At 43.1% G+C, this 15,703-nt stretch overlaps 1 protein-coding gene across 6 annotated transcripts in view; it reads right to left on the bottom strand.

The window, feature by feature from the left end:
• COL12A1 (collagen type XII alpha 1 chain) overlaps nucleotides 1-11,431 on the bottom strand; it is a 101,846-nt gene extending 90,415 nt beyond the window's left edge. For 4 of the 6 annotated variants that reach the window (XM_040058099.1, XM_040058096.1, XM_058419659.1 and 1 more), the window contains exons 1-2: nucleotides 10,742-11,007; nucleotides 7,986-8,093 (exon numbers count right to left, since the gene is read on the bottom strand). In XM_040058099.1, the coding sequence (XP_039914033.1) occupies nucleotides 7,986-8,058 (73 nt within the window). In that variant the 5' untranslated portion in view covers nucleotides 8,059-8,093; nucleotides 10,742-11,007. Of the gene's footprint in view, nucleotides 1-7,985; nucleotides 8,094-10,741; nucleotides 11,014-11,346 lie in introns of those variants that run through there. The other 2 variants (XM_040058098.2, XM_040058097.2) reach the window with 2 other exon arrangements.
• Nucleotides 11,432-15,703: the final 4,272 nt, after the last annotated feature.

Genomic DNA, 15,703 nt, shown 5'->3' with positions numbered 1-15,703 from the left:
ATTACAGAGGACAGCACAGAACATATATTTCTTGAGTTGCCAAGACATTCAAGAATGGCCAGCAAAATCAAGCACAATAGAAAACACATTTGGATACATGTACAATGAGTTCACAGATAATCACCACGTATGCAAACATTTCACATAACAATTAAAGGAAATTTTTTTACATGCTGGGTGCAATCCGTACAAGCATGCCAAATCACAACCTGCTTACAATATGCTGAGATCATTTAGGATGTGGAGAACAAAATACTCTTCTTAATTAAACATCAAATAATTGATCATCTCTTTTAATATAGTCTCTGCATATGATATTTCTTATCAATTTCACTGAATCTAGAAACTTGGCAGAGAAAAGAAACAATTTAAAGAATACAGGAGAAGATTGGGTATTTAATGTTCAGTAAAACAATTTCTGTTAGGGTCTAGATATGAATATACATGCAAAATGTATATCAGCAATAATGATACACTGATGTATCATTATACTACAGAATATGGAGAACTCCACCCCTTTGTTCCTAGAAGCCACTAAAGTGACATACTTTGCATATAGCAACAAAGGATTCAGGAACTAAGGGAATAATAGATGGCATTAGTAATGGTTGCAATTTGCCAAAATATTTGAGTTGATGCGAAGTTCTCAAAAATAAAATTTTACCTGTTTACACCAGATTTCTGCACAATTTCAAAGGTGTAAACTGTTTTCATGTTCCCTTTGCAGCAGGTGTACCCATACTAATAGTGGCATTTTAACATAAAATGCCAGTATGGTTCCAAACAACACAATGGTTAATTATGAAAAGACAACATCAATATATATTTAAGGACATTTATTTTACAGAATTTATAGAAAATGGCAAAGAGGGCACCAGTGGACTGAACAAATGACTGCAAATAAAACTTGTAGGAGCTGATGACAGAAGTAACTGAACAGTACAGAAAGAGTTTACATACGCTAATTTGCAGCATCATGCATATGTAAATGAAATGTTGATTATTGGTTTTTTAGCTTCCCACAATGGACAAAACTTCCATGTACAAGGTTCATTACACAAAGACGTTTCATAAATATTTTATAATGATATTCTCTTTGTAAAATTGTCATGCTTATTCATGCAGTATTTTACTGACTCACTGTCAGTGCATGGTAGGTGTATTATATATTATTGTTTAAATAGATCTACAAAGTAAGATTAGATCCAGCCATACTTTCCTTAACTACTAGTGAGAGAGTTTTGCAGGCATTTTTAAAAGATGGATCTTCTATTCCATAGATCTCCATCATATGTCAGATTTCATATCAGATTTGAGCATCATTTTAAAAGCAGATAAAGGAGTAAATGCTAGAATGTTTAATTATTAAAAGACACTGTCCAATTACAAAAAAGTAAAACTGAGCTAAAAAAAGGCTTTTTTTTTTCCTTTAAATTTTCTGTAATTTCCGACCATAGGATAATATGGCTTTGTAATACTGATACAATAGATAACACTAGTACTGAAGTAATTGTTATTTTTCTTGTTGTCCATACACAGGCAGTGAGATTAGACCATTAACCTGCATGCACAGTTTATTCATCATTCAGATATGAGTATCACAATGCTAGAGATGGCAGGGTAGTTACTTAGTATCAAAATCATGCAACACGTTGTTATTAGTAAAATACATTTCGATTATAAGAATATCATTATAAAATATTGTTTCAGTAGCAATGGCTCAGGACAAATTTAATGCAAAGGCAGAGACAACTGACCTGAGCATGCTTTTAAAAAAAATTCAGTACATGGAAAAAGTAGCACCACCAACCTTGCAAGTAAATTGGCATGTTGCAGCAGAGACTTTAGGCTTTAACTGCTGAAGGACAGCAGCAGCCCAGCTTGTTGATATCCAAATGACCGGATTCCAGATAAACTGAAAAAGCTGACTGTGAGGAGAAGTCTTTAGCATTTTAAAGGATTTTATTCCATTTTATAAAAATTCAGGTGCGGATCTTGGTAGGCAACAAGAATAGTACATTGGCACATGAGAGATGTATCCATCCAGGTGGTCATAGAACAATGGCATTGCAGGGGAATTTGAAAGTCCACTTGTTCATCTCATAGTCAAGACAAGATCGGCCACCCTGTGTGATTCCTGACATGTTTTCTCAGATCATTCTTAAAGACCTCCACTATTGTCAAGACTGACAGCTTTCCACAGAAATTACTCCAAAACCTCACTGCTTTTATCATCATAGTTATTTCTGAGAACTAATCCCCATCTTCATTGCTGCACTTTAAATCCATTCATTCTCAGCCTACAGCCAACTTATCAAACTCAAGCACTGAATATTTCTCCCACAGAAATCCAAAAAGGAATCTTGCTTGAGTGAAAAAAATAAGGTTAGGATCCAATGTCATCAAAATGTCTTCCAGATGGCCTGTGAGCTTTTGATACTCAAGTAGAATCAGAATCTCCAAAACATCCATGGACCTTCACAAGGGTCAGATTTCACCCAAGTGAAACCAGCTGTGGGGTGAAGCCCAAATGATGGTCATATGACTGAGAGTAGTAAGCTGATCTGAAGTACAGAAAAATGTTTAGATGATAAAAACCTTATTGTGATAAGAAAATAGGGCAACTGTTACTCCAGCTCATTAAAATTCTTCTTCCAGAAGGGAATTAACCAGTGGAAAAATAATATATCTGCAATACTGAATCAAACCAGAGTTCTAGGGAAAAAAAATGCCCCTTGTTATAGTAGGAGTTTTCCCCTTTAAAGGAGGGACAAGCCTTAAAACTTCATTCAACAAAATCTTACGTGTGACTGCAGCTTCACTCCAGCAAGCAATCTTGATGTCAGGCTACTTGCAGCAGTGAAGCTGCACCTGCTCTTAGTGTAGTGACACTGCTGATCCTCTGTCCATCAAAATCCATGCCAAACATCTCACTGACCTGTCAAGGTACAGGATTGTGATCATAACATGTTATGGTGTTATAGTGTTGCATTCATACAGGGATCCAACTGTTGATACACAGAAACGCATGGCTCCCCTGTGGGTTTACAGAGTAGTAAAAACATATCCTGCTGTACAACAATCACCTTTCCACAGCATTGATTTTGACCACTCTTAGAACAGTGTTATGATAATTTACTTAACTGTATCTTCTATATTATGCACCACAAAAGAAAAACAAAAGAAAAAAATCAGACATAATATACTTAAAACATTGCCAGCTTTTTTGTTATACACACATATAATAAGGGTATAATTTCTGAAGAAAAACAAAACAAAAAAAAAGAGAGCAAAGCATCTTTCTCATGTCATGCAGGTCTTACATATCTTATATTAGCTTGTATTACTTCACAGGTAATACAAAAATTTTACAGCTTTTTGCAGATAATGCAATGTGACTGTTAAAGGATCCAAATGAATACCTCAACAAGACAGAAATAAAATATAACTGGGATATCAAGTAATTTATATCTAGAACCAGATTTAAAAGTGATGTGACTTGGAAGTAGCTGCCATCCATAATCTCTATGTGAAATATATTTTGTGATTCCATCACTGGAAAGGACAGGGTATAATTAGCATATAAAATAATGTGTTAGCCCATGTTAAAGTAACATACAGTCTACAGAAACTGAAGAGTAAGCTCAACCTTACCATCCCAGCCATAAGGCCTGTGGAGGCTGGAAGGTGCCCAAACTCTTCATTTTCTATTTTTTTCAGAAATTACATGAATTTGGAACAACTAACTAGATCATGACCCCAGCTAAGCTCCTCTGAAGTCTGCATTGCCAGTGTGGCTGGGAGAAAGAATGACCAACAGCCTAGAAATGTAATAAAGGGCAGTTTGTCAAAAGGGCAGCTTCTCAGACTTGTTAGCTATTCATTGCCAATCACAACACAGAAACATTATTTGTATCTTTGCATTTTTAAAATTTTATATATGTATATGAAATTTCTTCAAAATAGAAGATGCATAGCTCATAAATGTAATTTGGAAAAAAAAATCATTTAAATCTATATACCTATACAAATAAAGACATACGTTTCTCAACATAATGCATGTATATGCACACATTGTATGTGTGAATATATACCAAATTTTACACACATTTGTGCATATATGTGTATATACACTTACATGTGCATGTATATTTTGCTTCTAATTAGCAGCAGGAAAACCAGGGATGTATAGTCACCGTAGTGTGTATAAAAATGGCAATTTCACATGTCAATCTACATGGCTCTCTATTTAGGAACTTTGAAATCAATAGCTGCTTTAACAAAAGATATTGCCATCAAAAAATAATAAAATAATGGTCCTACCAACCAGTTTCAAAAGTTCAAAAGTTTCAGCTGTCCCAGATCACCTCTAAATCATTCAATCAATGAAAATTAATGTAATCAGCACAGCTTTATTAAAAATTCTAATCCTTTGCAAATACTGTGCTACAATTATTTGTCACTTTCTATACGGGGTAACAGATTTTTCACCAGACAAACATTTTTATGCACAACACAAAGGTTCCATTCCATGCTTGGGTCAGTGATGCCCTCCTTCCCTACCTCCAGCCTAGAAAACAGACTTTTCTAGGTCTGAACCAATTCCTGAAAAACTGAAAAGCCAGCATCTTCAGAAGTTCTGTTAGGTTACACAAAACCAAAGATTTTCTCATTTCTTTCCTGTGCCTTTGAAAATCCTTCTGTATTAAGAAACATCATAGGCTACAGAGGCTATGACTACATCATGGCAGCAACTTGGGGTTATAATTAATAGCTTCTTCACATGCCAACATACTTGACTTAACTATGACTAAAATAAGAGCCCTCAGCTCTTTGTGATCACAGATGACAGAAAGAAATTCTGACATGTGGACAGACATGGAATGCATTGGAGTATTGTTCTGGACTAAAAAGGCAAGAAACAACTTAAAGTATAAAATATAGAATCACATAGAAGGAGTTTAAGCTGGGAGAGAGATATCAGCAGGATTGCAAAATAAAACAGAAAGAAAAGTGCAAAAATGCTGAGCATGAAAACAGATTTGCTTCCTTGACCACCGTAAACAAACAACTTCCCCAGTGAAATGGCATGAATGCATTTAGACTATACATGGGTTTCACCCCCTCTACTCCTACAGTGACTGCCTAACTAGAAACTCCTGTTCTGCTGTACCTCTGCAGAAAAGCTCTAACAACCATTACTGCAGCTCACTGCCTTGCCAAGAGCACAGCTCTCATGAAGGACTTCAGAGCAGTCTCATACCAGAAAATTCAGGAATCTATGGACAGCAGCATCAGATAAACATCAGATCTGCTCCCAGGAAAGACTGAAAAATGAAAGCTGAAGGAGGGCAGAAAATAGAACTAAGCTTTTTCTTTCCTCTCTTCTCACCCTATATCTTTCCACCTCATATCAAGAATTTTCATCAAATTAAATGGCCCGCTCCCTTATTCTGCTCTCACTTTTCATCCCATGAAGTGTCTACCCACACCTTTGGGAAAGAAAATTCAAAATGCATATCCTGTAACTGGTATATGGAGAGTCAAAAAGAACTAAGAAAAAAGACACAGGACTGACTGCTGAGGGAGGATAGTTTTGCCACAGCGTGATCTGAAATTTGAAAAAACAAGGGACAAACATTCACAGGAGAAGGTCAGTTCAGCAGACAGGATTTAAGTTGTAATGACACCAGAATAAAGTAAATAAATAAGTAAATAATTTGCTAAAGTAAATAAGATGAAGTTTACAAAATTATGCAAACTTGCAGGACAAAATTAAAACAGTGCAGAAGAATGACCAGTATAGTGCAAACAAAAACCCCACTGTAAAAATCTCCGTAAATCACTGTAAAAAGCAGTCCCCACCACAGCAAGTCCTAAGGTACTCCTAGGTTTGAATTTTCATTTTCAGCACCACTATGTCTCACTCCATTTTCAGCACCAGTTTTTCACCCCACACTTCCTTGCTCTTACTTCAAAACTCTGGAGCTAGGAGAATTTTCTCATAGAAACATGATCACTGTAAATTAGGTATTTTCTTTATCAAACATTTCTGAATGCAAAGTAATATAAGTTCTGTCCAAGAGCCCTCTATAACTCTCAAGATCAGGCTTTACCCACAGGTTTGCTTGGCAATAGTGCATCTTCCAACAGCTAATCAAGGCCGTCCAGCTATGTGTCAAAATTTCCTGTTACAACTGTGCTGCTCCAAACACACTTTTGTAGCTTGCTTTAACACTAGTGAAGCTATGACTGGTTTAGTCTATACTATAGCTAAATAAAACACCTTCACTTATGTTACGAAATAACATACTCCATACATGTAATTTGTAGTGCAGGACAACAGCAATATTACTCCAGCTCCAAGTGAGCTCCCTCCTAAGATGGGGAAGAATGCACAAGCACATCCACTCCCTTCCTTCATCAAAACCATAGACGTTCTCTGCTTTCTCTGGCACGCCAGTCCTGAGTTTCAAATGAAACTCTGAAATGACTTCAAATGACCTTTTACAGTTCCTTTGCCAATAGCATCGCAGCATGAGAAGAAGGCAGCGGACTGATTCTCTCCTAGGGTGACCAGATGTTGCATTACTGTCAAAAATGCCAGTCAAAAAGCCAGTGTACTTTACATCTACATGCCCCAAGCAAGCACTACGGCTTGGAGGGGCAAACACTGCAGAGGCATCTCTGACACCCCACGCTTTCAGAAGAGATCAGCCAAGGTGACCAGGTCCAGACAAGGGAGCTTGTGGCAGGCCATGATCAGGGAATGTGTTTCAGTTCAAGACAGAAAGAGAAGGAAGACAAAAAAAAAAGAATTATCAGTTGCTGGTTTCTTTTTTTTTTACAGTAAATCCATGGGAGTTCACAAGTACGACGGAGTCAGGCCCTGGAGGTCAGATCAAGTCATTTCAGGGCAGGACGTTCAGCCTTTTTATATCCCCTGGCAGCCACTGCTAGCAGAAATGCCATGACTATGACCAAAAAGCCAAGCAGCTCACACTGGGGGCACAGGACACAGTTGCTGTTATTCCACTGGGGAGCAAATGCTGGGCCAGGCCCTTTGAGCCACGCTGTGGCAAGTGTGGCAGTGAAGATGGGTCTCCCCATGTCTTCAGCTGGAGGCAGGATGCTGCCGGGGCTGACAGGGGCCTCAGCCTCCAGAGAGACTGTGCCGAGGGCTGAGGAGGAGAAGGAAAAGGAAAGCCTTTTTGGAGGTCACAGTACCACATGTATGTCAGAGCCTTGGGGCCCCGGCCGCCACAGCAAGGCCTGTCCCAGCCTTCCCTTCAGCGGCACCTATGACGCATGTTACGGCACTGACAGCATCTCCTCAGGCGCGTTCCCCAGGTCAGACCCTCCACAGAAGCTGAGGTGTCCCTGAGGGAGGGTCCGGCCACCCCGAGGCTCAGCCGGGGGTCGCCCCGCCGAGCAGGGGAGGCCGATGCACCGGCAGGCCGGTGGGGCAGACGCGAGGGATCCAGCTGGACAAAACACACAGGCGCAGAGAACCAGACTCTGTTGGAGCATTTTATTTCAAAGTTGCGGGTTGTTGAGTAGTAGGTTTTCCGTTTTCTCTCTCAACATTACTAAAAGAGGCCAGAGACCAGCCCTTCTTGGTCCGTCCTGGGGGCAGAGCCATGGCCCTGGCCACGCCGGGCTGCCTGCCAGCGGCAATGGGCTCCTCGGGGCTCTGTGCCCGGGTGGCCACACCAGCTGGCCCATGTCCTGTCTGTGGGGTGGTGTGGACAGCACACCAGAGGGACAGAGAGAGGGAGCTACGGTCCGGCTCACTAGCCGGGAGAAACAGAACACAGAAGGAGCTGGACAAGGAAGGAGAGGTGTTTCTCTGAAGGAGAGAAAGAGAGAAGGTGAAGTATTCACACTCAAAAACAGAGAGGGAGAGAGCCAGTAGCTCAAGGCTGTTTGGGAGATTTGCTGGTCAGAGGGGCACCAGGGCAAGAGGGCAGGGAGGAGAAGGTTACCTTCAGCCTCGATGGAGGAGAGGAGGGCGGCTGCACACAGAGCAGCGACTGCCGAGCACAGCGCTGTCTTCATTTCTGCCCTTTCAGATCACAACAACATGAATGAATCTGCAATGATGGGGAAGGGAGGAAGGGGGAGAAATGAGAAGGAAATGATACATGTGGATTAAAGGATTGCGTGGGTGTATTCATGAAACATAAAAAAAGACAAACCATGGATTTCACTTTGTTCCCTTATCCCCAGCCCCCACCCACGGGACCAGGTTGAAACCTCTAGACTTGAAAGCTGTCCAAGACAACGAAAGATCTGTATGACTAACTGGAGAGTCTCGTCTCGCAATAATGTGCCTTTTGTTGCTGAACATTTTCCAATCACAGTAAGCACATGAAGCTTTAACTAGTTAGGGTTAATTTGTTCAGGGAAGTGCAGTGAAGATCTGTGCCTCCGCACAGGCAGAAGCCAGAAGGGAGCTCCATGACTTCATCGCTGAATGTGATGATAGCTAATTCAGAGGTCATTCCTGCCTTGGATCAACTAAATGTCTCTTTCAGCTGGGGATTTTAATCGGCTCCTTTTTCATAACTGTTGAACCACTTAGTTAGCTTTGTTTTACTGGTCTCAAGGCAGTTTGGAAACTGCAATAAAACTTTTTTGAGGGGTTCTGCCTACAAATGTGCTATTCTTCATTTCTTGAAAGTCTGAAATAGGTTATACAGAAGTGTGTGTAACACACATCTGAAATCTGACACGTCTGTCTAGCCATGATGTTTCAACATCTGATAATTCATTTACATGTCCTGAGAGAAAATATATTTAAAATACACTATATAAAGCAGACAGGCATAAGTCTCACAACCACTATAGGTTGTCCAGCAAAATAAGTGGGATTGGGCCAAATCAGTGGTTTGTAATTGCAAGCAGCCATACCTTCATAACTATATTCTCTAGGTCATGTAAAATTACTGCCAATTACTCCAGCAAAACTTCCAAATTATTTCCTTATCTAAGTAAAGTCTAATATGAACCTACACACGCATGTAAGTGTTTCTCCAGTTTCTGATTTTCTATTTCAAGAAGTAGGGGGGTGGAAACTTATATGAATAAAGTCATACATGCATCATATATCATAATTAGGCTGGGGGAAAGAGAATTCCAAAAGCAACTAGGCAAAAGATTTTATCAGAAAAGTTCCAAGAGTGAAACAAAAGAAAATACATAAATCATTAGTCCACAGAAACAACTGAAAAGGAAGACAATATTCTTCTAACATCTAAAGAACTACCCAGCAAGGCACATTTGGTGGGAATACACTATGGAGATCCATGAATTTCCCAATTACCAACACTGAACTTAACAGGCTTCATTTGAGCAGCTGTATATACTTGCCTTAGCCAAACGCCTTTACTGCACATGAAAATACCAAAAGCTCAACGAAAATCTAAGCAAACATTTCAATCTAATGGCAGTTCCAGCAGCTAAATAGAAGAGTAATATTGACCATAATGACACTAACACAAGAAAGACCAAGGTTAGTATTAAAATGGTTTGAAAGCTCCAAAATCGAATATTGCTCTGCGTGGGAAGCGGCTGCCCCTGGGCAGATCTACAGCATCCTGCAGTGAGTTTAAGGATCGCCCAAATTCAACTCAAACGGACCTTTTGTCCTGACAATCTCGTGCGAGCTTTGACTGCCATCTTTTGATCGTTTTGAAAAGCAACAGAAATTAATCATCTCACAACGGCATCTAGGAATTCTCCACTGCTGCAGGTCTACCATTCCTGGTTTTGTTTCATGAAATACACCACCTCAGCCAAAGCATTCATTTGCTAACCTAGAAACACTGTTTGCTTCTAGGTGTGTGAAAGAAACCCCGGCGGTGACAGAGGACGCCTCCTGGCTCAGCACGGACACAACAGACTTTGTGTCAGGACTAAAGGTTTTCTCACTGATCTTCAGAGACCACTCAGAAAAAGTCAGACCCGAGCTTTCACAGTGACAGTCCTATCTCATACTAATTCAATCTACAAAAGCTTAGCCAAAGCATTTCTAAACCACACGGTGCACGACATTTACCAATTTACCACTTCCAAGAAGGAAAAAAAAACCTAACGTAAAGAGAAAAAGAAAACAAACAAACAAACCAACAACAACAACAACAAAAAAAAAAAAAAAAAAAAAAAAAAAAAACAAAAAAAAAAAACGCATGAAAAGCCCACTACCTATCAAAGATATAAAAAACTGGAAGCAGGAGAAAGCATCACCGGCAGCTGTACACACAGGGGAGGGAAGCGGGAGGTCCTGCCAAAGCCGCAGCGGTAGCGTGCCTGCAGGCGCGCTGGGCGCTGACAGCGGGCTCCGCCTTGGAGCCTCCGGCCGCCGGGAGCCTCCCTCTCAGGGACACCACCACCCCTGCCCGCATTTCTGCTCAGGCACCCGTCCGCCGGCAGCGCTGGGGGCCGGTATCCCGCCGGGCTCCCCCGTGCCTTTCTCCGGGCTGACAGCCAGCAGCCTCGGGGCGCTCTGCCCTGCACCTCTCCGCCCGCCCGGCCGCAAGCCGGCAGCCGGCTCTGGCATGCCCAACGCGCACACACACGCTCCTTCCTAATCCCGTGTCAGCTTCCAGCCCGGCGCTGCTACCCCAGCCTAAGGTGCTGGAATTGGAAGGGGCTGGGTTCGTGGTGCGTGCGGACAGAGCGGGACACGGGGAGCGGCGGCGGGGCGGGCAGAGGACGCACAGCGCGGGCACACACAGACCTTCCGCGGTGACCGCAGGGTGCCGGGGTCGGTGACGGGACAGCTCCTCCGGCGATGGCTCCGGCGGTGCCCGCAGCGGCGGGAGCTGCGGCCGTCGGACCTGGATAAAGGGAGGATAAAGGATGAAGCTCCGGGGGCACCTTGTGGAGGGAGCAGCAAGTAGCAGTAGCGGCGAAGGAGGAGCAACAGCAGCAGCGGCAACAGTGAGCGCAGAGGAGGCGTCTCGATTACTGTAGCTCCCGATGCGAGGGGTCTGTCCGGGAAGACTTGCCTTCTCCAAGTGGGAAGAGCCTCTTCTCAATCTGCTACTTAATAGAGGGCTGTTCCCAACTCTCAATTTACCCTCGTAAGCGGTTACGAAACTTCAGGGAAGGTGGACTGTTGCCACCGGGTGATATATGCGCTGCTGTGCTCCAGCAAGGAAGGGGATCCACTTCTGGAAACTGGCGCATACCTCCGCGCATTCCTGCGGCATGAGACGGGAGCCGCGGCGGCAGCGCGCCCGGAGGCAGGGGCCCGGCCCGCCGCCCCCTCCCTCCCTCCCCCCCCCCCCAACCCAGGCTTCCCAAACGGAGAGGACACGGGAGGGCAGTGGAAAAAATTACTCTCCGGGCAGGCTTCGAGGGACGGCGGCGCGGAGGGTTCCCCGGGCGGGGGATTCCACGCAGCCCCCGTCGCCCCCGCGGAGGACCCGAGGCTGGGTTGATCCCCGGCACAGTCTTGCAGAGAATCGTAGGCACTCCCGTTGGCGTGGCCGGGAGCCTTGAGGGCAAAGGCGATATAATCATTGTCACACGGTTCAGGTGTGTCTGGCCTCAACCCTCTGCAGCCATACACACATTAAACATACATTAACCCCCCGACAGCCCTCCGCTACACGGGTGTTTTACTTCGAGCACAAAGCACCGCGGGCGCCGGGAGCGGCCTGCGGCGGAGCGCGTAAGGCTCCCCGGGCCGAGGATCCCGCGGAAAATCTGCCCCTGTAGCCCATGTCCGAAATTCTGTGCCTTCCAAACGAGCTTCTCCTTCCAAAATCGGGTAATCCGCTGGGGAATAGGCTCCGCGAGGGTCTCCCATCACTCGCTCTCGGGAGCCTGCCGGGGTCACCCGACGTGTCCCGGCCTCTGCAGCGCGCCGTGCCAGAGAGTGACACGGAGAAATACTAGGGCCCTTCTCTGCCCGAGGGCCCAGACAGAGCATCCCAGGGGCCCCGCGCTAGCAGCGGGGCTGCTTCCACACCCGCGGAAAACGGCATCCCCAGTAACGCTAGCGGACGAGACTCCTCCGGGACCCCTTCGGACTCAAATACGGGTTGTCACCGTCCCGTCGGAACGGGTGCGCAAACTCGGGACGCGGAACAGAGATGGGCGAGGAGCAGGGGTAAACAGGGAGGGGGAAAGCTGCAGGTTTCTCCCAGCCCCGCTCGTCCCGGAACCCCGGCGCCTCGGGCTCGCTGCACCGGGGTCATCCGTGGTACCGGAGCGCCCCCCGGTGGCGAGAGCGGGCAGGAGCGGCGACCGACAGACCGTCCGTCTGTCCGCCTGCCGAGGCTGCCGCCGGGCCCCCAGGGCCACCGCTGTGGGGACGAGATGGAAAACAGGGCCGGGGAGGGCGGAAAGAGGGAGAGATGGGGCCTCAGCGCAGATCTCCGAACCCCCGATCGGAGCGGCCGGGGAAATTCCGGGGTCACACTGGGTCCATTTCGGCTCCGTGCGTGACCTGACTGGCACAGTCATAGCGGGGTGTTCCAGCCGGGGTAGAAGTGACCGATAGCGGAGATTGATATTTTATCAGACGACTGCTCCTGGGCACTTTTCCACAGGACTGGGAGATCAAGAACCTGTCGGCAGGAGGACTTGTGTCTCCTGAGCTTCATTTCCGCAACAGACCTGTCATCTACACAAGAACACAAATGCTGAAAAGAAAGTGATAACCAGAAGACATGCACTGACATTTCCAGACACTTTGGAAGTGAGTCAGCTCCTCTTTGGGACACGGCACAGTTTCAGCTGTCTGGTATTAATAGAATGCAACATCTCCTCAGCTGATAAAACTCTTGACCTATTAAACCCCCTTGCCCAGCTGCTGAGTTGGGTTTTCTCTTTTGGCATCATTTTGGCATGGGGAACTGGATTTCTTCTTATCCAAAACTGATGTGGAAAAGCAATATTTCTAAGAAATAATACATTTTTAAAATTTTAGTTCCGTGATTGAACACACCAAGAGCGCGAGTATGAATGTGGTGTGGAAAATAGTTTTGGAAGAATGGACATCAGGGATTACAATGAAATATCCTTCCACAGGAAGTAAATTTATGCAAACGAGGTATTTTTACCACTTGTGCACTACAATGGTATTTTTTTACAATATGCTGTGGATTTTTTTCATCATAGGATAACCAAGATTTTATGTTAATAGTTAAAAGCAATTAATGCAAAAAACGAGGCTGGAAGAAAATATGCATTATTGTGTGTAAAAGTTAAATCACTCAGAAATATTGTTCTTAAATGTTTAAATAATTTGGTGTAAAGCTACAAGTGGATTTACATTAGTGGAGACTTTGAAAGCAAGGGGTCTCTCAGGTCTGCAAGAATCTCATACACTCTCCCTCAAAGAACTAGTTGCTGCTAAGGAGAGTATCTCCCCTTCCTCTCTGCTGACCAGCTTTGCTTAATTTCTTTGTGTGAAATAAGAATCAGAGCCAGCAAGAGCAAACGATTAATTGACTCCAAGGGCAGCAGGATTTTCTTCTTACCATTAACCCCTTATTCTAACTCTTCTAACCATGATTCTCCTAAGATCACATGCAAAACATACCAACAAATTGCATTTAGAGTGTGTGCTTCCATATATCACAGTAATTAAATGTGTTGTTTTTAATCAGCACTGTTGCTATGTACATTCATAGTCTGAGTACATAGTATGTGATGCAGAAGGCATTTCTGAAATGCATAAACATTTACTAACACTCTCTTGACTGCTTGTTTCTTAGACAAGTGTTAAGCACATTAGGACCATTGCACTCCAGCTCCACAATTTTCTTTGCTGTCTAATCTGAACACACTGAAACAGTGACAGATTTAAATTTTAAAAAATCAACATTTAAATTCATATTTATACTTTTAATAACATTGTCCATTTCTGGTGTAGGTGTCTAGTAGTAATATTGCAGGTGACCAGGAATTTTCTAGAAATTTTGAAATGGTTTTGGATCTAGAGTAATTCAGGCAACTTTGTCTTTCTGACACCTCTTTTCTTTTGTTACCTCAAACTGCATTTCAGGGCAAAATAAAACAGGATATTCTGCATTTCAGCATTGTAAACCTTGAATATAATTTCCTTGTGGCTATCACACTAGACTTCGCCTCTGTGTTGTCCTGACAGATAGTTGCATCTGCTTTACATATGAATATGGTAAATGTGTTATTCATAGGCATATATGCATTTGAGTATATGTTTTGCACAGAGGAAGAATTTTAAAAAGTGCCAGGTCTTTGAACATCAAAAAATATGTAGATTAAATATTAAGTATTGTTATACAAGCAAAATTGTGCTGCCACCAGTGACTTGCAGTCAGTAAAGTACATCTGTACAGGAAGTACTTTGCTGGTCAGTCTATCACTGCATCTATCACTACAGTGCATCTAAATGAAACACTGTCTTGGTACAGTCATTTAAGAAGGCCATTCATTCCTGACTGCACAATGGACAGCCTTTCCAGTACACTTTTTACTCCCTGTTAAATCAGTCATAAGACTAGTATTGCACGAGACTGTATCTGCACTCATAAAATGCAGGACAAAACACATTCAGCCGCTTCCACAAGGCTCTTCCTTTTACGAGAGATTTCCAGTCAATGGCAGGAGAAAAACTTGGTCTGGTGTTTGTTTATTTGGATAAGTTCATTTCAGAGCTGGTATTCAGAAAGCAGAACTAGTCTGACCTCTCATATTGAGGACTGGCTTCTTATATTAGCAGTGTTCAGAGAGGACTGGTGCTATCTGAAATCTGCTCACAGAACAGCTACAGAAGCAGCATCCCTGGAAAGTGTGACAGCCATGAAATAATTATCTGCCTTACGAGGTATGTTTCCCTTAGCAACTATCCATTTCTCTAATTTGTACAACTGTTTTTTCCTATCATGAAATGTTATGAAAGTTAATTATTGTGGCTGCAGATAACCAGAACTGGAAAGGTAAAAAAAATCTGTTGAAAGCAGAGATATAAATAGAAAGAAGCTGGTGTTTAGTGGAGTTTATGAGTCTGAGAAAATCCAGTTAATTTGTAGGCAGTAATTTTTAAAAACATACAGATCTTTAATACTAAAACTGAAAAAAAATAGATGCAACAATCTTATAGTCCCATACATGTACACAAAGACACTTTATATTGTAACATTTCTAAATAAAGTTGCTTTCATTCAAAGATTCTTGTTCATTATTTCATGAGAGTCCTGATATATTCAGGAAGCATTCCTATATGAAACCAGTACAAATCTTGCTTGGTTAAAGAGGACAAGAAAATAAATTAACTGAGGACAGTGACTCTATATTTTTCAGGTATCACTCTATGTTTTAACATAATTGTTCCTGTCACAGCAATGGACTAGCCACAAAGAATTGTGAATGCAGATCTAAGCACTCCTCTTCACGTAGACGATTCCTTGGTGAAAGAATGGTGATGCCCTGAGGAAACCCATAATTTTGAAAAATTGAAATATTTTTAGAAATCACTAGCCACTAGCTGCTACTTGCAGAACATTATAGTACAATGCTCATTGAGTACCTAATTGGATTCAACATCTGCTGAAGGGTTAATAGCCATAGGTTTCCCTATATTTGGTAGCACTTCAACTATTGCAAAGTAATTTCTTCTCATGAGGAAACTCTCAATATTAATTGGCAACAAATTCTGAAATGGCACAGTGCCAAGCTCTGAATGGAACATTTGGCTAATTCCTCT

Source organism: Hirundo rustica, chromosome 3 (genome assembly GCF_015227805.2).
Source record: "Hirundo rustica isolate bHirRus1 chromosome 3, bHirRus1.pri.v3, whole genome shotgun sequence".
In the NCBI taxonomy this organism is placed as follows: Eukaryota; Metazoa; Chordata; class Aves; order Passeriformes; family Hirundinidae; genus Hirundo; species Hirundo rustica.
Note: the sequence above shows the minus strand (reverse complement) of the source record. Positions and strands in the feature narration are given on the sequence as shown.